The 22,744-nt window shown below is 37.7% G+C and overlaps 1 protein-coding gene across 1 annotated transcript in view; it reads right to left on the bottom strand.

Moving 5' to 3' along the window:
• The window catches only part of CPLANE1 (ciliogenesis and planar polarity effector complex subunit 1), a 122,636-nt gene that overhangs the window by 37,416 nt on the left and 62,476 nt on the right, over positions 1–22,744 (bottom strand). Inside the window, exons 30-40 of the mRNA XM_028098015.2 lie at positions 20,008–20,200; positions 17,203–17,496; positions 16,249–17,019; positions 14,071–14,237; positions 12,662–12,794; positions 11,803–11,857; positions 7,164–7,268; positions 4,879–4,950; positions 2,815–2,924; positions 2,269–2,464; positions 1,711–1,860 (exon numbers count right to left, since the gene is read on the bottom strand). Coding sequence (XP_027953816.2) covers positions 1,711–1,860; positions 2,269–2,464; positions 2,815–2,924; positions 4,879–4,950; positions 7,164–7,268; positions 11,803–11,857; positions 12,662–12,794; positions 14,071–14,237; positions 16,249–17,019; positions 17,203–17,496; positions 20,008–20,200 — 2,246 coding nt within the window. The remainder of the gene's footprint in view (positions 1–1,710; positions 1,861–2,268; positions 2,465–2,814; positions 2,925–4,878; positions 4,951–7,163; positions 7,269–11,802; positions 11,858–12,661; positions 12,795–14,070; positions 14,238–16,248; positions 17,020–17,202; positions 17,497–20,007; positions 20,201–22,744) is intronic.

The following is a 22,744-nucleotide window of genomic DNA, read 5'->3' as shown; positions in this document are numbered from 1 at the left end:
ACATCCTTTTAAATTGGCATTTTAAAGTTGTTCTCTTTAATAAGAGTAGAAGGGTCCACTGATATATTTTTGTAACCAGTCTCCCCAGAGAAGGATTTTCCAAAAGGCTGAAGAGACTTGATCAGACTGATGAAAGAAATTAACCTGTAGCTCGTGGTCATTTGAAATGCTGGCCGAGGATATTCAGGGGTAACAAAGAGATGCGTCTGGTTCCAGTTTGGCAGAATTTCAAAAGTTGACTAGTGTGAAATGAAGGGAAACTAGCCCACAGGCATATAAAGGATTTATTTATTTATTTTAGAGAGAGAGCATGGGGGGACAGGGACAGAGGGAGAGGAAGAGAGTCTTAAGCAGACTCTGTGCTGAGTGCAGAGCCCCACGAAGGGCTCGATCCCATGACCCTGAGATCACAACCTGAGCCAAAACCAAGAGTCAGATGCTCAACTGACTGCACCACCCAGGAGCCCCAGGGAGCCCACAGGCATTGGCTAGATGTAACCCACATGATAACCCAATGAGGTTGTGTCCCACAGAGATATAAGTAAGGATGAGATAAAGTTAATTTACTTGCGAAAAGTATCCAAACTATGAAGGGATAGAGCTGGGACCAAAAACTAGGTCTGTTCTACTTGAATCTAGAAGTCAAGCTCTTTTCATTTCCCACACACTTTCCTAAAAGACTGTTAGTTTCATACATTCTCCCTTCAATATCTATACACCGAACAGCCCCATGACAGGAGAGAGAATGAGCCAAGGCTTCAAAATCTGACATGCTAGCACTTACTGGTATACACAGCTGTAACAGACATGCCCTAACACATCCTAATGTGAGGTTTCCCTGCCATCCATCCCTTCCTTACTCCTCACATCTCCTGAGTGCCCACTGTTGATACACAATTAGCAGACAGGGCTGGACTGTGCCCCCAAGCATCTAACAACCACAAGGCTGGGTGCACTCCTCCTAGCAGCTGTGGAACCCAGAAGACAGACTGGCTTTCTGTTGCAGGAAGTCTGACTGCATATTAAGATTAATCTAATCAGGGGCGCCTGGGTGGTTCAGTCAGTTAAGTGTCTGCCTTCGGCTCAGGTCATGATCTCCAGACCTGGGATCGAGCCCCAAGTTGGGCTTCTGGCTCAGCAGGGAGTTTGCTTCTCCCTCTCCCTCTGCTCATGCTCTCTGTATCTCTCTGTATCAAATGAATAAATAAAATCTTTTTAAAAAAGACTAATCATTCATAGGATGTAATAACTTTAGGTTTTGGAGAAATATTCTTCTAAATCTTGCAAATATTTTAGAATAACGCAATCTAATTTATAACTATAAAACTGAGTATTTTACTAATAATATTTTACTGTTGGCTAAATACCTGTGTATACTCTATGTGTTATTCTAGAATCTCCCACCTTTTTAAATAGGAGAATTCCTTTTTAACACCAAAGCACTCATGACATCCCATAGGATATTTATTTTTAGCTCCTTAATTAAGAAATGACATATGTACAAACAGATCTGTAGTCTCCTTGCAAAATAATGGAACCATGACTTTGGAACCATGACTCTACCTCATTTACCTATCTGACCCCACTCTCCTTAGCAAGGGAAGAGCCTTTTCCTGGTTTCTTTTGCAATTACCAAGTTTTATAACTTGTTTCTATATTATCAGTAATTAGGGAAAGGGGAGAGTCATGTTATCCATGTAGGGCATTCACCTTCATCCTGCCGTATTTCTGATGGTATAGGGGAGGCGATCCCAGGCTCCTTCACATCTGTACTGCCTGCTCTCCAGCTTCTTCCAGCCAGACAGGATGGAGACACTTTCGCAGGTTTAAAAAATAAATCCATAGTGGAATTGGCAGACTCTATCAAGAATATGAGAAGCATACAAAGATTGATTTTCTAACCTTCTAAACAAGGTAGTTAGAAGATTAACAGAACATTTCTAGGGGCGCCCGGGTGGCGCATTCAGTTAAGCCTCCAACTCTTGATTTTGGCTCAGGTCATGATCTCAGGGTCATGAGATAGAGCCCCACATCAGGTTCTGCACTAGGCATGGAGTCTCCTTGAGATTCTCTCTCCCTCACCCTCTGCAGGGGAGGTTCTTTTGGCCCTCCCCTGCCAAAAGAACATTTCTAAATGTGAATATAAACATCCAAAAGTATAGCGGGTTTGCAGGAGAAGAGCTAAGAGACTTAAGGGGTGACAATGCTATATTAAAGAATTTTTCAAAATGTTTTTAATCTACTTAAAAAGTAGGAAAAAATTATTACCTTCACTCTTAAAACTGTGCAGGGGAACAGCATTTGTAACTGAAGCTGCCATATAATGTAACTCTGCAGAAGATGGGGCCTCCAGATGATCACTTGGCTGTTTGATAATAGTATCATTTGAAAGCTCTTCTTTGACAGGCAATTCCTGTAGATCATCAGCTTTAATGTCAATCACATTTATGTAAGTGTGTCCAACCTGAACCAAAACACATAAAATCAAAGAGGGTTACATTCTTTTTACTCTGTAGGGCCAGTCTGCACCCTTTGCCCTTGTTAAAAAAAGAGAGAGAGATTTAATTCTAAAGGCAAGAAGAGCTTTTATGAGTCTAACTTAGGGAAAACTGCAGGAAGTACGTGTTATGGTCTTAGTTTACAATACTCTGGGGCATAACATAGAAATCTTATTTTTTTGATCTTTCCAACAAAGCTACATAGAATGCCAATTTAGGCTCATTTCATCTATACAATTAAATAATGCAGATAACCATAATAAATTTTAGCAAATGTATTATTATAACCTCTGAATAGCAATACCAAATTTAGTACCAGATCAGATGGTGAAGGTGACAAAGGTTTCTCTGATATTTCAGTGGGAAGTTTGAGATTTAGACATACATCAGGAGCCAAAATTTGAGGAACATTCAAAGGTTCGTGTTCTGAAAATTAAGAAAAGAAAAATCAGGAATATAAAAAAAAAATCTGTAAATAGCTCTGAGTCATCAGCATTACAACAAGTTAGCAACAAACAACATAAAATTTTTTTTGTTATAAATCTAAGTAGGGGGCGCCTGGCTAGTTCAGTCAGTGGAGTATATGGGCTCTTGACCTCGGGGTTCTGACTGTGGGTCCCACTTTGGGCCCCACTTTGGATGAAGAGATTAGTTAAAAATAAAATGTTAAAAAAAAATCTAAGTAGAAGTTTCACAGATATAAATAAATTCTATTCTATTCTAAAGGCAATTTAGAGTAATTCGTAGTTGAATAGAGACTGATTATTGAATGATTATATGAATGATTCACAAGGATACTAAAGTATCTAAGTCATGTGAAGAAAATGCTGTAATTTCCTGGGTGGCTCAGTCAGTAAGTGTCTGACTCTTGATTTCAGCTCAAGTCTTAGTCTCAGGGTTGTGAGCTCAAGCCCCATGTTGGGCTCCATACTGGGCGTGGAGAAGAAAGAGACAGAAAAAGAAAAAGAAAAAGAAAAAGAAAAAGAAAAAGAAAAAGAAAAAGAAAAAGGAAAGGAAAGGAAAAAGGAAAGGAAAAAGGAAAGGAAAAAGGAAAGGAAAAAGGAAAGGAAAAAGGAAAGGAAAAAGGAAAGGAAAAAGGAAAGGAAAAAGGAAAGGAAAAAGGAAAGGAAAAAGGAAAGGAAAGGAAAGGAAAGGAAAGGAAAAAAGGAAAGGAAAGGAAAAAAGGAAAGGAAAGGAAAAAAGGAAAGGAAAGGAAAAAAGGAAAGGAAAGGAAAAAAGGAAAGGAAAGGAAAAAAGGAAAGGAAAGGAAAGGAAAAGGAAAAGGAAAAGGAAAGGAAAGGAAAGGAAAGGAAAGGAGAAAAGAAAAGAAAAGAGAAAAGAAAAGAAAAGAAAAGAAAGGAAGGAAGGAAGGAAGGAAAGAAGGAAGAAAAGAAGGAAAGAAAGAAGGAAAGAAAAAGAAAGAAAGAGAAAGAAAGAAAGAAGAAAGAGAAAGAAGAGAAAATGCTGTAATTTCCTATTTCCATTTCAGATATATTAAGTCGTGTTTGTTTAGGAGATTTCAAAAAAACCTGTTTAGGAAATTAACCTATAACTAATTTGTTTTTTTATGTCAACACTTTTTCTTATTACTCATTTGTTTTAATAGCTTTATGGAGATATAATTTATACCCGTTAAAAGGGCACAATTCGGGGGTGCCTGGGTGGCTCAGTTGGTTAAGCATCTGACTTTTGATTTCTGGTCAGGTTATGATCTCAGGGTCATGAGATCAAGCCCCAAATCAGGCTCCACGCTGGGCATGGAGCCTGCTTAAGATTCTCTCTCTCCCCCACCCTCTGCCTCTCCCCATCCCACTGCTTGGGCTACGCTCTCTCTAAGATAAGATGAGATGAGATAAGACAAAATAAAACAAAACAAAATAAAATAAAATGGCACAACTCAGTATTCAGTATTTTCCAGTATATTCACAGAGCCCATGGCTAAATTTTACCACTTAAAAAATGTTTAACATCTAAATTTTACAAAAGTCATTAGCTTCTTATTCAAAAGTACAACAAAGAAGCCTGTCACAACAGGTCAGCAAATGGTCTCTGTGCTTTTTGTCCTAGGACACTAGTTTTACTTCCTAGCATCTTATTTTTAATAGAACATTACTTTCAAATTTCATATGCAAAATATAACTTCTTGTTATATTGAATACTGGAAACTTGTTACCAAGGATTGAATTTAAACCATATGACAACCCAAAAACTTTAGAAAAAGGAAAGTAAAAATACTTAAATTATCATTCTATCTCTATTGAATCAATTGATGAGTTTTATTGCTTTTTTATGGATGGTGGTAACTCTTGTTTTGGCATCACAAAAACATAGTCTTTAATTAGTAATGCTATTCTCAGAAAAAGAAAGAAAAAAAGCACACCTGATATGGAAGAAATGATTTGTTGATTTTTACAACATTCAGAAACAACATCCTGAGAAGTAGCTTTTTTATCTTGTAATGAGTTCGAAGATTTGAGGCAAAAAAAGAAAACAGAAAAAGAATTTCACAAACAGAAAAAATTAAATATATGAATACAGATTTCTAGATACTGTGTATTAAAGGTAATAAAGTAAATTGACTTTTAAAAATTAAGAATTTAATTTTAGAAATTAATGATAATTTCTGATTTTATTATTATTCATCCTGGGCCTGATTACCTGGATGATAACAGACTTCTAGCAAACAGGCTGCCCGTTCCAGAAGACTATCTAGCAGTAAATTACCTCCAAGGCTTTCTTAAAGGCTTTCTCTTATAAGAATGTTTCTCAAATGCATATGCACCATTTGCATCAAAAAACGTCAACCTCATTCAGATAGAAACAAAAACTAAATAGTGAGATGCTTTTTTATGATTTATTAGATGGGTAAAGATAAAAGAATTAGCTAAATCACAGTGATAACCAAAACAAAGGCTCATATGTGAGAAGATACTCACTGAAACATTATTTATAGGAGAAAAATACTGGAAACCACCTAATGCACTCAACAATAAAGAATTAGGTAAATATTTTATGGCACAGCTGGAAGAAGGAATATGCTTACAAAGTACTTTTTGATGACATGGGGCAATATATGGCATAAGCAGAAATCAAAGTGAAAAGCAAAGGATACAAAATATCAGTAAATTCTGCTATCCAAATCCAATCCATTCTTACAAATGTGCTGCACTGATACCAAGAGACTTTTTAAGTGGGGGAGAAACAGTGTCCCAGCCCAGCTCATCCAATACTCCCAAACATTAAACAATTCTTAAACATCTAAATAACTATGCATCAAGGGTTATTAAATATAAAGCATTTTAAACATCACTTCTTAATTAGCATTCATTTAACCCATTAGTTTGTGTGCATATGCAATAATACAGACCATATCAGATAGAATACTGATACTCTACTGTAAACATATACTATAATGTAAGTAAATATATAGTATAATATAAATACTATACTATAATGTAAGTATATACTACAATGTATATGCTATATACATATATATATACACACACACTATATATGTATAAACTATACTATGTAAATAAATAATGAAATAATATGTTAAAAAGACAGTCTAACTGGAGAGTGTCCAAAGATAGCCAGGCAAAAAGAAACACTGGGGCCCATGAAGGGTTAAATTCTCAGGGAAGATAGCAATAATATTTGGAAGATTAAAGTTCAGATAGTGAGGCAGGACACCTGTAATATATACTGTATCAAACTATGTAAAATGTGCAAAAGACTAAAAGAAAAATCATCAAAATGTTACTTCTAGGGGCGCCTGGTGGCACTGCTGGTTAAGCAACTGACTCTTGGTTTTGGCTTGGGTTGTGATCTCAGGGTCGTGAGATCAAGCTCCACATAGGGCTCCACACTTAGCACAGGGTCTGCTTGAGTTCCTCTCTCTCTCTGCCCCCCCTCTAAAATCTTTTAAAAAAATATTACTTCTAAGTGGTATGATTATAGTTAATTTTACCTTCTTCATAGCTTTGCTACATTATCCAAATATTCTATAAAGATCATATATTATTTTGAAACCATATCAATAAATACTCTTTTAAAATAATATAAAATTAGAGGTTTAAAAAAGCACTTGAAGGTTCTGAACACAGTTAAAAGCAACTGTTTCCTAAATATCATAGAAAAGAATTTCTACAACACAAAGGTCAGAGCACTTACATGAATAAGGAAGTTCATCAGGCAAAATTCCAAATAATAGTTCCTTCAACTTTTATTTCCTCTGTTCTTGGACACAGTTACATATGCCCTTCCCACACCAACCCAATCTAGTCCTCTTCCTAACTCAACTTCACCAGCCATACATAGCTCCAGGCTTCTCGGTCTTAGGCATGAAATCCCAGTGAAGGCAATTAATGGCATAGAGAACCCAAATTCAAAATATTATTTCTACTGATTGAGGATGTAGTCCATGGTATTTTGAACAAAAATTTCTATTATGCTTTAATTAAGTTATCATAAATTCAATTTAAAAGTTAAGTTTAAAATTTGTGAAGTACATACCAGGATTGAGGATAAGAACCTGGGATGAGTAACTACTTATCACTTACCTTAAAATTCATGTTAAATCATTGTTTTGAAGAAAAAGTCTAGATATATTAAATGTTGCAAAAATACATGAATTTTAAAAATTAAGGTAAAATAGCATTTTACCTGGGTCTGTATTTGTACTTGCATCCTGACGTTCTACAGCTTTCTTTCTCACAGAGGCCATGAAGTGCAATCCAGCTGAAGTATTAATATCATCTTGTAGCATTTCTTAAATATAACAACAAAACATGAAAGCAATCACTGAGAAGCCAACATTTTACCTGGAGTCCAAAAGCAGAGTACCTAACTCAAGGGAAGTAAGGTATGAGATGCCAAGATGTTATCAAAATGGACTTTCCGAATGAGGTGCTGCCTACGTTAACTCTCAAAGGCAGCTCAGTGAAATCAAAACCAAAATTGTGGAGGATTCTGTATGTCCAGCCTAGAAACATAGATGTTCTGGCTGATGAAGATCCAGTAGAAAATGTTAAACATGAAAATGATGGGGCGCCTGGGTGGCTCAGTCATTAAGTGTCTGCCTTCAGCTCAGGTCATGATCCCCTGCTCTGTGGGAAGCCTGCTTCTCCCTCTCCCACTCCACCCGCTTGTGTTCCCTCTCGCTCGCTGTCTCTCTCTGTCAAAATGAATAAATAAAAAATCTTAAAAAAAAACAACATGAAAATGATATGGCCAGATTGATGTTCTAGAAAACCCCCCAGCCAGGGTATGGAAAGCAGATTCTAGCGGCTTCAGACAGATGAGGATGCTGTAACAGTTCAGATCAGTACCTCCAGTAATGGTGAAAAATGGAGGAGAGATGATAAATTTACAAATTACAAAGGAGGTAAAACAGACAAGACCTGGTTATTGATTAGATGAGAAGGTGGGGGAAGGCAGAATTCAGATAACCTATGTTTTGGGGTTGAGTTGGTGGTGACACCAATGGAGATGGAGAATGAGGAGAACAAACCAGCTGCTGGGGGAGGGACAACAATTTGGACTGCACATGCGGCACTTGAGGTGATTTCCACCCAAGTGGAAACGTTCGGCAGCAAGTAGAATCCAAGTCCAAAGTCTATTCTGGGAGTTTGGGTTTAGATGTGGATTTTCCTGAGAGATCATCCAGGACAACTAAGTCACACAAGAGATTATCAATTATGGCAATATTATAGTATAATAAAAAATATATATATTTGGCCTTCATCCTTGGTTCTAAGCAGAGTTCCTTAAATCTTTGGAGTTTCCTGAGTAATTTCCTGTCATTATTCATGATGTGAGTTTATGCTAATGAGGTGACTCTTGACTCTTGCCCCTAGATAGCTTCAGGATAGGTGCTGGTCACCAGAGGAACAAACCACATGATCAGCCTCACCCCACCCCTACCTCTGTGGAAGGGGGAGCAGCTGGAGATGTAGTTCAATCACCAATGACTAATGATGTAATCAACCATGCCTATATGATGAAATGTCAATAAAATTCCTGAAACAACGAGGCTAAAGAGGCTTCCGCATTGATGAGCAAGGGGATGTGCTGGGTGTGTGGCATACCCAGAGAGGGTGTGAAAACTCTGTGCCTTTATGCATCTCTTCCATTTGGCTATTCCTGAATTGTATCCCTTATAATAAAATTGTAATCATAAGTAAAGCACTTCTCTGAGTTCTGGAATCACTGTAGCAAATTAGTGAACCTGGAGGGTGAGTCATGGGAATCCCTGAATGTGTAGCTGACTGGGCAAAAGTGCAGGTGTATGGGGACTGAGCCATTAATCTGTGGGATCTGTGTTAACTCCAGGTTATTGTCAGAACTGAATTGGTGCTGGGGTGCCTAGGTGGCTCAGTCGTTAAGTGTCTGCCTTCGGCTCAGGTCATGATCTCAGGGCCCTGGGATCAAGCCCCACATCGGGCTCCCTGCTTGGCGGGAAGCCTGCTTCTCCCTCTCCCACTCCCCCTGCTTGTGTTCCCTCTCTCGCTGTGTCTCTCTCTGTCAAATAAATAAATACAAATCTTAAAAAAAAAAAAAAGAATTGAATTGGTGTCAGAGAATTGGAGAATTACTGTTGTTTGAAATGATACAATACACATCCACTGGAGTATTATGCAGTCATTAAAAACGACATTGTAGAAGAATATCTAGTGATATGGGAAGATATTTACCTTAACACTAGTATGTAAAAACAAGTAAGTAATAAGTAGAGGAGGTATTCTTTATATATATATATATATATAAAATAAATAATAAAAACAAATTTATATTAAGCATATAACATTTATTAATATATAATTATTAAATATGTTATATTTAATTTGATATTAAATATATTAAATATTAACTTATATAAGTATATATAAATACATATATATGTATTTACAGATATATATGAGTGGAGATATTTAAAAAATAAACCTTGGAAGAATATTAACACTGGCTATCTCTAGACAGAAAAATTATGGGAGTTTTTTTGGGGTGGAAGAGTTTAATATTCTTCCTATTCCCTATTTGTATTTTCTAAATTTTCTCCAGTGAACATGTATTACCTTCGCAAAGCAAAACAAAGCAAAACAAAACAAAACAAAACACTGTTAAGAATGAAAAAGAAAGTGGTTTTAAGACAAGTGAGTGGGAAAGAATACCAGATGGGTTAAGAAGCTTAGAGAGAAAAGCTAAGCAGGTCAGTTAGGGAAAAAACTGCTTCGTTTAGGCATACAGAGGCTTGATGCAGGGCAGTGGTAACAAGTAAGGGAGGGACGGGGGGCACCTGGGTGGCTCAGTCGGTTAAGCGTCTGCCATCGGCTCAGGTTATGATCCCAGGGTCATGGTATCAGCCCCGCATCAGGCTCCCTGCTCAGTAGGGAGTCTGCTTCTCCCTCTGCCTCTCCACCCTCCCACCCTGACTTACGGTCTCTCTCATTCACTCTCTCTCTCAAATAAATAAAATCTTAAAAAAAAAAAAAGAAAGAAAGAAAAGAAAGGGAGGGAGGGAGGACCAGGTCAAGGAATAAGTGAAGGAAGGGGTAACAAAGGTCAAAGGTGAGGGATAGGGGCGCCTGGGTGGCTCAGTTGTTAAGCGTCTGCCTTCGGCTCAGGTCATGATCCCAGGGTCCTGGGATCGAGCCCCGCATCAGGCTACCTGCTCCGCGGGAAGCCTGCTTCTCCCTCCCCGACTCCCCCTGCTCGTGTTCCCTCTCTCGCTGTGTCTCTCTCTGTCAAATAAATAAATAAAATCTTTAAAAAAAAAAAAAGGTGAGGGATAAAGCAATGATGACTTTCAAGGTAAAAATCTTGACCAGTCAAGAGAATAGTGATATCACTAATAGCAAGATGTCAGTTTAAAATCTGGACATGGGGGTACCTGGGTGGCTCAGCTGGTTAAGCAACTGCCTTCAGCTCAGGTCATGATCCTGGAGTCCCAGGATCGAGTCCCGCATCGGGCTCCCTGCTCAGTGGGGAGTCTGCTTCTCCCTCTAACCCTCCCCCCTCTCATGTGCTCTCTCTCTCTCAAATAAATAAATAAAATCTTTAAAAAATAAATAAATAAAATCTGGACATGTAGCAGATGCCTGGGCTCAGTTGTTTAAGTAGCTGCCATCAGCTCAGGTCATGATCCTGGGATCCTGGGATTGAGCCCTTTGACTGTTTCCTGCTCAATGGGGAGTCTGCTTCTCCCTCTGCCTCTCCCCCTCTGGCCCCCCTCCCTGCTGCTCATGCTCACTCCCTCTCTCTCAAACGAATAAATAAAATCTTTAAAAAATAAAATAAAATAAAATTTGGACATGTTAAACCTAAGATAAAAGTAGAAAAGAAAGATGAGAGGGTAGATGTGTATTTGAGTGTCATCAAAACAATTTTAAGAGCTGAAGTCATGAGAGTGAATGTTTGTGTATATGTGTACAAAAATCACTGAGGAGAAAGTCTTGGGGAACACATGCATTTGGTGAAAGAAATCAACTGACCAACTAGAGAAAGAAAAGAATTTCCTATCTTATAAACAAGTACTCTTTTCTGAACTGATTCCTTACTTTAATGTACACGTATTTTCTATGAAGAATTCAACAGGCATGTTCTTCCATAATTTCCTTTTAGGCCTTATATATCAGTATCTTATTTGAGATTCTAATTAATTGTGCTGTTCTACTACAGGGATCAGCAAATTTTTTCTGTAAAGGGCCAGACAATATTTTAGGCTCTACAGACTATATGGTTCCTCTTGCAACAAGTGAACCCTGCTGCAGTACAAAATCTGTCAGAAGCAATGTGTAAATAAATGGGCATGGCTCTGTTTCAATAAAACTCGACTTACAAAGGGGCGCCTGGGTGGTGCAGTCATTAAGCCTCTAACTCTTGGTTTTGGCTCAGGTCGTAGCCTCAGGGTCATGAGATCAAGCAACATGTCAGGCTCCACGTTCAGAGGGCAGTTGGCTTGAGATTCTCCCTCCTCTCCCACTGCCTCTGCCCCTCCCCCCACTCATGCTCGCTCTCTCTCTCTCTCTCTCTCTCTCAAATAAATAAATAAATCCTTAAAAAATTTGATTTACAAAAACAGGTATGGTCTGGATCTGGCATGTGGGCCATAGTTTCAACCACTGCTCTACCACATAACACATCAAAACACACACACACACACACACACACACACACACACACACACACACTCCACTTTGTCAAAGAAAATGAAAATAATTTAGTCTCATTTTTACATACACAATTCTAGAAAGCTGATTTTAACTTTGAACTGAGACACTGCATTAATCATGCTTATACATACCAAAAGGAATATCGAAGTCATCCAAAGGCTGGGAACCAAGATGTTCTTGTTGCTCCTAAATGAATCCCCAAATGATCAATCTATGATTGTAACTCAAAGACATTCATTATTTTGAAAAAAAATTCAATAGCTAAGAGGATTGTTGAATGTTTAGGTATAGGCTTGAATCCATTCAAGAAATATTTACTCTATCAAAGTAACTCCACAAAGAAGTTCACAAAACTCACAAACCAAGCAATAAAAGGAACATTACTAATTTAATGCAGTTACTAAATTTCAGTGTGCAGCTTTAACACTCAAATAGTGCCCCCACCCTATCAAAACTGCTCATGGACTCACCAACGTTACTAAATGCCTCCAGGCATGCTCTTGAGGCTTACTGAAGTGTGCTTTTAAAAAATCCTTGTAAACTGTTAGTGTTTATTTAGTTTGTTACAAAAATAGGTAAATAGTCACCAAACTTAGAAGGAATGTTTGAAAAGATCTGATTTCAATATATAGGTTATTTAATAAATCTGTGTGTGGGCAATGCCGGAGGCATCTAAAAGAGGTCAAACTATTTAATAGGAGCAAACCAAAGAACATATATGACATGATTAAGATGTCACAGAAAAAAGCAAGGAGTGATTTCAAATATAAAAAAAGTCACACAGGCAGGTAAATCAAAAATTTGCTTTGCAACTATATGTCCACTATTCCATGGAGGAATGCAGCAGGGCTTATGTACTTAATGATGTAAAGATTTCTCCTGGGCATAATCAGAAGCTTCCAGCAGTCAGAATACTAGATAAACCACAAAGACATTCCCAACTCTGTGTACATGCAGACTAGAGAGGCATCTATAGTGATGTTTCTGTACCTTGGGTTTCATAACCATTTCTGAATCATTATCATTCACAAGGGAACCCTCTGGTTGGAAAGCCACACTTGGTTTTCTCTTTAGTTTCTCTGATTTTTTTTCTTGCAGCTCTTTCTCAGCTCGTCGTCTTTGTCTGTTAAAAGCAAGAGAAAACATTTTACTATTCTAGTAACATCAGTTTTTCACTTATATCATGCTATACAGGGAGACAGTTATCAAAATTATGCCAATAAATTACTTTCAATGGCATATAATTAAATTAGCAAGATACTTTGATAGAATTCAAGCAAATAGAAGCAAATGTTGGACACATGAAAGTTATTTTTAGTTCCTCTCCTACTGAACTGACTTTTCTGTGTTAGTCACTGGAATCTCAGGTCAGAGTCACACCTGTTAGGTAATTTTCAAACTCTCTTTTCTGCAGACTCTGAGCTGACCCCAGAAGTCCTATGGGATGCCTCCAGTCACCCTTTTGAAGAAGTTAAGCACACTTAAGTCACCTTAGCGAAATCCCAGCAAGGAGGAAAGAGGGCCCAAAAAGTTAAGGAGAAGACTTACTTTGACGAGGGAATACCTGAAAAAGATGGAAGGAAGGAACCATTTCTAGAAAGAGAGCACTGGTAGTAGATTTTAGGGTCTGATAAACGTGAAATTCTTTTTTTTTTTAAGATTTTATTTATTTGAGAGAGAGGGAGAGAGAGAGAGCACGAGCAGGGGGAGGGGCAGAGGGAGAAGCAGACCCCCTGCTGAGCAGGAAGCCTGACTCAGGGGCTCAGTCTCAGGATCCTGGGATCATGACCTGAGCTGAAGGCAGACGCCCAACCAACTGAGCCACCCAGGTGCCCCTAAATGTTAAATTCTTAAAGTATTTTCTAGACTCAGTAGTAATCTACCAGTCAATACACTTTTGAATATCCATTATGAGTAAAACAGCATAAATGCTCTTCATCAGAAGTCACAGCCTTGCTTTTTACATGCATGTTTCTTAGTGTCCTGAAACACTTCTTATGTAAGAATCTGGAGGCTATGGTAAGATGAATAACAATTTTACTTCAGTGCATTAGATAGCACATGGAATATTGTATGAGATACCAAATATTTATCCTACAAAAAGTAAACTGCTGATAATGTTACAGAAAAATATAAAAGAATCTTCCAGCCTATGAATTCCAGTAAAGAATTCCTTAATAAAATGGAAACAATAATATTTCCCTCTCACACTATAGGAATTTTCCTCATCACAAGATGTGTTCAAATGCATGACACCTGATAAGAAAACTGAATTTGCAGTTGTGCATAGGCGGGGAGGATGAACCAGATAACTTTCACCATTATAACTATGATATTTTAACTAATAATACATTTGCAGGTAAGTGATATTCTCAAATGAAATTTCACTTAAAACTTGCCTTTTTTTACTGTCCTTTCCTTGTCTCACTTCAGATGGTTCTATTTTGACATTTAGAAGCTGAAGGTGTCCAGAATCGCCTCGTTCAAATAAATTATGTGTTAGTTTCTCTTGGCTTTGTTTGAATGCAATGAGGTTTTCAAGTGGAATAAGTTGTGGGTTTTGGTACTAGAAGAAATAAAGCGTGATAATTTAAAATTACAAACCTCAATTATATGTTAATAAAAATCGAGAAAAACATTTGTTTAAATTAAGTTAAAATGTGCGAGAGATAGACCATATCAGGATAACAAATTAATTTGGCCTGGTAAGATGAGAATCTAAAGCTTAAAGAATAAATGATTTTCAAGGACAAGAAATGCTAACTGGGTCATCTTATTTCAGAAACTAAGCTAGAAGTCCTAATCTTTTTTTTTTTCTTTTTTTAAGATTTTATTTATTTGACAGAGAAAGACACAGCAAGAGAGGGAACATAAGCAGGGGGAGTGGGAAAGGGAGAAGCAGGCTTCCCGCTGAGCAGGGAGCCTGATGCGGGGCTCGATCCCACGACCCTGGGACCATGACCTGAGCCGAAGGCAGACGCTTAACGACTGAGCCACCCAGGCGCCCCAATCTTTTTCTTTTCTATATTAAAAATCTTCCTTATATTATAAATAAAATACATAATGTCTGGCATTTGACTTAAAATTCTTTCAAACAGGGAAGATACAGAGAAGTGGAGATTATGCATGGAACAGATTAGCAGTATGTTAATAAGTACTGATGTCAGGTAATGTAACTTGGGAGTTCATTATACCATCCTAATAAAATTTCTTTAAATCCCTCTCAAAATGTTTACTTTTCCACACCTTTAATCTTTTCTTTTCTGTTCATAGTATATTCAGAATAAAAGAAGGCATAAGTACCTCCTCTAAACAATGACCATTTCTTTTCCCAATACTGTCTTCAAATCTTAAAATTAAAAGTGCACCAGAGCATAAATTCAATTAGCTTCGTAAGATGGTACCACTGACTTATAAAATTAGAGCCTAAACAATATGAATTTCATAAATCAAAGCTTACAACTTTAAAGAGGATTCTGTGGGTTTATAAAGATTCTATCTTTTTAAGTACTTTAAAAATACACCATTTTTAAAATAGGCACAACTATTTATAGGTCTGGGTCTATTTAACTGTTTTAAACTATAACAGATTTGAAGGCCATCATATCAAAATTACTAGGAATATTAAATAATGCATGTGTGCACACTTAACACACACACACCCGACCCACGTGCACAAGAATACTGGTCATTTTATTTCTTCTCTGAGCAGAAGAAATACCTACAAAAAAGTCCCACGAGGGATGCCTGGGTGGTTCAGTTGGTTAGAGCGTCTGCCTTCAGCTCAGGTCATGATCCCAGGGTCCTGGGATTGAGTCCCACATCGGGCTCCCTGCTCAGCGGGGAGCCTGCTTCTGTCTGCCTGTCACTCTCTCTGCTTGTGCTTTCTCTCTGACAGATAAATAAAATCTTAAAAAAGTCTCACGAATTCTAGTATTGGCATACAAGACAGATCTAACAGCTTTAAAATTCCTAATTACCATTTTATTTATTTTTAAAAGATTTTTTATTTATTTGAGAGAGAGAGAGAGAGAGACAGCCAGAGAGGGAACACAAGCAGGGGGAGTGGGAGAGGGAGAAGCAGGCTTCCCACGGAGCAGGGAGCCCGATGCAGGGCTTGATTTCAGGACCCTGGGATCATGACTGGAGCTGAAGGCAGACGCTTAACGACTAAGCCACCCAGGCGCCCCACCTAATTACCATTTTAAACTAGAATTTTATGTTACTTCCCATAACAAAAGCATTATTTTTATTAATTTTTAATTTTTTTAGCACCACTATTTTTTTAAAAGATTTTATTTATTTATTTGAGAGAGAGAGAGAGACAGCACATGAGAGGGGGAAGGGTCAGAGAAGCAGACTCCCCGCTGAGCAGGGAGCCCGATGCGGGACTCAATCCTGGGACTCCAGGATCATGACCTGAGCTGAAGGCAGTCGCTTAACCAACTGAGCCACCCAGGCGCCCTAGAACCATTATTTTTTAAAAAGAAATGTGTAAGAGCTTTTCATTCTATGTGTAGTATTTATGGTATGAAAAATGCAGGACTGTTTTTGCATCACTCTGCAAAAATCATTACCGTGTTTTCTGGGGATAGGCATGAATGAAGTAATGACAGTCTTGGGTATTTTCTTTCTTCTGCTACAGTTCTGGTAGGTATTGAAGGAATTGTTACTGACGCTCTTGAGGCAGAGGAAAATATATAAGGAGGTTTAAGTTGCAGGTGCAATAATGGAAGTCCAAAGGAATTCTGAGGAGATATCTCAAGGGATCCTGGCTTAACATCAAGTATTTTCCCTGGTTTTATAAATACTGAAGAGTCCTGTTGAGGTGTAAAGTTTTCTTGACCAACATACTGATCCAAGTTCACATGCTTAGGTATTTCTGTAATTACAGTTAATGGCCATTTCTTCTGCTCAACTGCTTTTTTTATGGCTTCAGTATTATAGTGGCTCAAACTCAAATGGGACACTGAAGTGGTGTGCACTGTTCTCTGTGGCAAAGGAGGCTGGAAGGAATCCGATAATCCCCATGCCTCTCTTGGCTGCGGTAGGAGCCTGAAGGGAACTTGCGGAACTCTTCCTGTATGGAAGGAAAGGGACTTAAATTCATGCTTAGCCTGAAACTGAAGCAAAGGAAAACCATCCCCAGGTCTGAAAGTTTTTGCAGCTGGGATGAGTCTAGGTGTCTTCGGGACGGCAGAAGATGGAGACAGAAGGTGAAAGGGAGTGTTTCCAGCAGGAGCTGGAGACAGTGCAGTGGCTGGGAAGCTTGGAGATGCTGGAGTCAATCCTGTGCTGGGAGGCAGGCCTTCTAACTGACATAAAGGAACACTCCCATGTGGTACATTCTGGAAGAGAAAAAAAAATCTATTACATAAGTTTAGAATATATTATAAACTTATTTTGTACATGATGTTCAATATATCTTGGAGGGAGTGGAATGTAATAACTGCCAAAAAGTTATTTGCTCAAATAACAAAAAGCCGACAACTGAACTACTAGAACTTCAATGGTATCTTTAAATGTATTACCTGTAAATTTCCATTACTATTCTGATCAGACTGCACAATTCCTTTATGGTCGTGTGGACTCTTCTTGCCAGGCTCTGTGGTGTACTCGCCCATGGACTGTGGTTTAATAAAAGATCTGTCCTTGAAATTTCTACTGGTGTCATCAACATCACTACTCCCTCTTGTGGGGTTTGATACTCGACTTCCCACCAAAGGCACAGGCTGAGGCTGCTGTAGAAGTTGATGTATATCTGGGAGGTTAGTAAAGGATGATCCTACTATTTGCATTAGGCTCATGAAGTTGATCTGTTGCAGCTAAAATAAAATAAAAATTAAACATTTTAAAATATAGTGAAAAAATCTAAAGAATCAACAACAATCATCTGAGTATTCCACCAATAGTCATACTTCCGTCTTAATATGTCAGACCCATGAATGCTGAGCAGGAAGCAGAGCTGGGAGAGATTTTTTTAAAAAGGGAAAAAGAATACCTTCCTGTTTTCAAGGAGCTGTCAACTGGAAATATAAACTCATAATGAGCCTTGGGACTATCTATAAAGCACTTTACATAAACACCCCAGAGATCATAAAGGAGTGATCTGATGGAATGGAATGAGGATAATTAAAGAAGTCCTAAAATGAGTGTATTGCGATCAGGTTTTCAGGAAAGAAAAAAGCAAAGATTAGGGCGCCTGGGTGGCTCAGTTGGTTAAGTGACTGCCTTCGGCTCAGGTCATGATCCTGGAGTCCCAGGATCAAGTCCCACATCGGGCTCCCTGCTCAGCAGGGAGTGTGCTTCTCCCTCTGACCCTCTTCCCTCTCGTGCTATCTCTCATTCTCTCTCTCTCAAATAAATAAATAAAATCTTTAAAAAAAAAAAAAAAAAGCAAAGATTAGCAAACAGGTGAAGAGTGAGGAATTCCCCTGGAAAGGCAGACAAGGTGAAAGGCAAAGGCATGCGCCAGTGGTTGACTAACTGCTACACGTTAGAATCACCTGAGAAGCATTTAAAAATCCCCATGGCCAGACCACACCCAGACCAATAAAATCAGAATATCTGGGGATGGAAGCCAGGATTAGTATTTTTTAAGATAACAAGGTGTCTCAGTATGTGGTAAAGCATGGGAACCACTAGCATAAACGCTGGCTTAGTGGAACAGCAAATTAATAGCAGCTATAATGAGAGGATAGGCAGTGCAGGAGTTCCCAAGCTTGAGCATGCAATCAGAATCACCTGGAGGACTCGTGAAAGCACTCTTTGCTGAGCCCCATTCCCAGAGTTTCTGATTTCAGTAGGTCTGGGATGGGGCCTGAGAATTTATATTTCTAATATCTAAGTGATGCTGATGCTACTGATCCAGGGACCACACTTTGAGAACCACTGGATTTAGGAGAGTATAAAGGGAAAAGACGGAAGGTAAAAGCTGGTGGTGGGTCTTTCAAGTCCAACAGAAGAATTTGCACTTAATGAAACATACCAGTAGGGAAACATTGCAGGTTAAAAAAAATGTAATTTCCCTTCAAGTATTAAAAAAAAAAATACATGCTTATTACAGAAAAAAAAAGAGAAACACAAAAAAGAAAATAAAAATCACTCATTATCCTATCCTCAAAGATAACTAGTACTGAGATTTTTAGTGTATTTCCTTTTACTCTGTATTTAGACTGATTTGATATTATACAAATTGGTACCTGAAATTTACTGAACATTTTAAACCAGGAAAGTAACAGTATTAAAATAGCACCTGAAGAAGAATGTCTTAGGAAATGTATATATAAGACAATGGAAGTATGAAGTTCTGAGTCTAAAGCTGGCTATTAGCTATAGAAATAGCAAGTACTGTACTGACATACAGTGTGGGCAAAAGAATCAGGAGGGCACCGAAGAACACTGGATATAGGTAGTGAAAAAAAGGCAAAGATGTCTCCCTAAGACAGTGATTCTTAATCCTTCGTGTGTGTCAGAATTATTTGGAGAATTTGTTAAATATACAGGGCAGCTACCAGCAAAGTCCCTTGGTAATCCAAAAAAAAATTTCAGAAATCTTTCGAAAATTTTAAGCTGGTAGAATAGTTAATGCTACTAAATGGAAAAGGGAAAGAGGGGACTGGGAAAAATCAAGATAAAGTCAGTTTCAGTAAGTTTCATGAGACAATGAGACATACTGAAAAAGTATTCTCATCAGGGCCCTTAGTTCAAAGAGAAAATTAGTGCCAAGCATCAGTATAAAAATGGTATATCACATAAAAGGATGTGGAAGTGAGCGTAGAATACATGAATAGAGGATTAAACTTGAGGGAAGTTAATGTTTTAAGAAATAAAAGAGAAAAAGGAAATAACTTAAAATTGTTGGTAAAGAAAAGGATAACCAATTGAGAAAAAGATGACAAAATTCAAAGTGAACAGTACTTTAAAATGCAGCTGACAACTTCAAACCAAGCCAAAGTTCAGTTTGAAGATAAGAAATATGATGTGACAGATTGTGTTAAAAAACAAACAAACAAACAAAAAAAACTCTGGCTACCTCTGAGCTAGAGTCCGCTGGTCTGGTTTGATTGTCACCCACCTGATTTTTGGGGGCAGCTCTGTATCCCAAAGAGCTCAGGTGTAAGAAGTCATTGCGAGAAGTAAGTAGCTCAGCCTGGACTCTAGGCCCTCAAGGGCTTGAGTTAGGAACCTCTGAATAATAAAGAGTGCCCAAAGCAGAGAAACCAACCCTAAAATTTAATTTCAATTTGGCCATTTCTAAAAGTTTGTTCATATTTAAAATCCTTAATTATATATCATACGTGTAGATTTACTTGTTTATAGGGAGATGTGCTTACCTGAACTAATTTAAACATTTCATCTTGGAGCATCTGCCTAACAGAATCTGAAGAATCTGGCAATTGAGCCCTGGGTTCATTTCTCTGGGTCTGCTGAAGTGTTGGCCCAGGTGTTTGTGAAGCAACACTGACTCCATTTGATACGAAAGGTGGAACTGAGGAAGATTTATCTTTAAATGCAGAGATCTGTGCACTAGGTGGAAGCATATATACAAAAAACACAATCAAGAAAAAACCAAATCAGATGTCTACAATCTGAATATTTTGATCTCACCTTTTTCTTCTAAAGGCCTTCTGGAAGTTTTCAGGAAATTTAAACCCTAAAGCTTATCACTCCGTACTCCTTAGCCACCAGACGCATTTGTCATCAGCACAGTGCTCATGTGAATGCTGTTTTATTAAGGGAGATGTAACATCTAGTCAGCCATGGTCCCCTCCCTATGGTGTTACAACCCAGAACAGTTCACACATTTATTTGACTTGCCTGGTCCCTGCAAACACCTGAGTTTGAGACCATTATTCTGATGAGTTATACCAGGAATATTTTTTGTTACTAAATTTAATGATCCAGAATAGAGTTAAGAAAACTAGAGAAAGTATGGGTTAAAAAAAATGTTTAATTCTAAGATGGGTAGTGCAAACTCCTGATCATCATTAAATGTGAAACAACAGCACTGTGAACATTTCATTTCCAAACAAATCACAAAGTTTGTATTTATAATTAAACCCTAACAAAAAATGCCTACACAGCAATAAAAACTAAAGATCAAAATAAGTTTTTGGTTTTTTTAAATAAAATGATTGGGGATGATTCTTAAACACAGCAGGTACTCAAATGTTCTCTAAGCAAATTGATTTCACAAACTAAATAAGGGAGCAGGTATTATTATATCCAACTAAATTGATCATTATCTCTAAAAAGAAAAGAATAGGGCGCCTGGGTGGCTCAGTTGGTTGGGCGACTGCCTTCGGCTCAGGTCATGATCCTGGAGTCCCGGGATCGAGTCCCACATCAGGCTCCCTGCTCGGCGGGGAGTCTGCTTCTCCCTCTGACCCTCTTCCCTCTTGTGCTCTCTATCTCTCATTCTCTCTCTCTCAAATAAATAAATAAAATCTTTAAAAAAAAAAAAGAAAAGAATATATTGAATCACATTTAGATTATTTGGGTTTACATTCATTCCCTTTCAGCAATATTTGCCTTTTATCAAAAGCATCTAACACTAACACGCTCAGTAACAAAACTTTATTTGGCAAATCCATGAAAAACAGGCATTATAACCAACTTGCCTATTCTTATTTATTTTTTTTTTAAGATTTTATTTATTTATTTGACAGAGAGAGAGAGATAGCAAGAGCAGGAACACAAGCAGGGGGAGTGGGAGAGGGAGAAGCAGGCTTCCCGTCAAGCAGGGAGCCTGATGTGGGGCTCAATCCCAGGACTATGGGATCATGACCTGAGCTGAAAGCAGAGGCTTAACGACTGAGGCACCCAGGTGCCCCTCGACTTGCCTATTTTAAGACAACTTTATTGGCCTTTGTTTCCAACAAGTAGCAACGAGATAAATTCCAATAATGGAGAATTCTTCTAAAGTAAGGTTATGCTATGTTATCCTATTTCAGCAAAATTTCTAAATACTAAACACACTATTCAATCTCTGTCGAAGAAGTTCAAAAGACAGAACTGGATGAATCTGTTCTATGAGAGAATTAAAAGCATTTCATACACTATTAGAAATCTGTTAGAGGCTGAAAATAAGCAACTTTAATTAATATATCCACTACAGTTGACCCTTTAACAACAAGGGGGTTGGGGGGCCAACCCCCATACAGTTGAAAATCCACATATAACTTGACTCCTCAAAAACGTAACTAGTCATAGCCTACTGATGACCAGAAACCCTACTATAACATAAACAGTTGATTTACATATTTTGTATGTTGTGTGTTACATACTGTATTCCTACAACAAAGTAAGCTAGAGAAAAGAAAATGTTATTAAGAAAGTCATAAGGAAGAAAAAATATATTTAGAGTACTATATTGTTTTTATCGAAAAAATTTTGTAAGGGGTCCCAAGTGACTCAAACCAGTATTGTCCAAGGGTCAACTATACTTTTTTTCAGAAAAGACTATTCTAGAATAGTTTCTGTATTGCACTTAATGAAACATACCAGTAGGGAAACATTGCAGGTTAAAAAAAATGTAATTTTTTTAATTTATTTTTTTATTTAAATTAAAAAAATTTAATTAATTTTTTTAAAACACAGTTGTTAGAGGAAAATATTCCAATAATAAACTTAAAGGTGTCAGAAATGTGTACCTACATTGCTCTTTCAATGCTTTGTGTTGCCTTCATTTTACTATTAATTTTGTCAAAACATTTAGAATTATTTCAAAATGGCACAGTAGACATCATCTCATTCCCTTATCTACTTGTAAAATATGATTATATCAAAATGGTAGAGTATACAAAAATTCTTACCTAGAAATTTCTGAACTTCTATCTACACAAAATGAGTAAGGAACAGTGTGTTCAGGATTTGAAAAGGCTTCGATCATACTAGAATTAAAGATTAATAACTGATTAAGAAGATATTCTTCACGTTTCCTAAGATACAGGGGATCTAATGCTCAGCCATCTAAGAGTCTAAACATTCTCTAATCCTCTATAATGCTTAGCTCATAATTACAATCTATTTATATTTGTCTCCATAGCAATTAGTAACAGATGTAAACAA

The sequence above is a fragment of the Eumetopias jubatus genome, unplaced genomic scaffold (assembly GCF_037043125.1).
Source record: "Eumetopias jubatus isolate StellerSeaLion01/CBP00866 unplaced genomic scaffold, mEumJub1_p1.0 scaffold_5, whole genome shotgun sequence".
In the NCBI taxonomy this organism is placed as follows: domain Eukaryota; kingdom Metazoa; phylum Chordata; class Mammalia; order Carnivora; family Otariidae; genus Eumetopias; species Eumetopias jubatus.
This window is presented reverse-complemented; position numbering and strand designations above follow the sequence as displayed.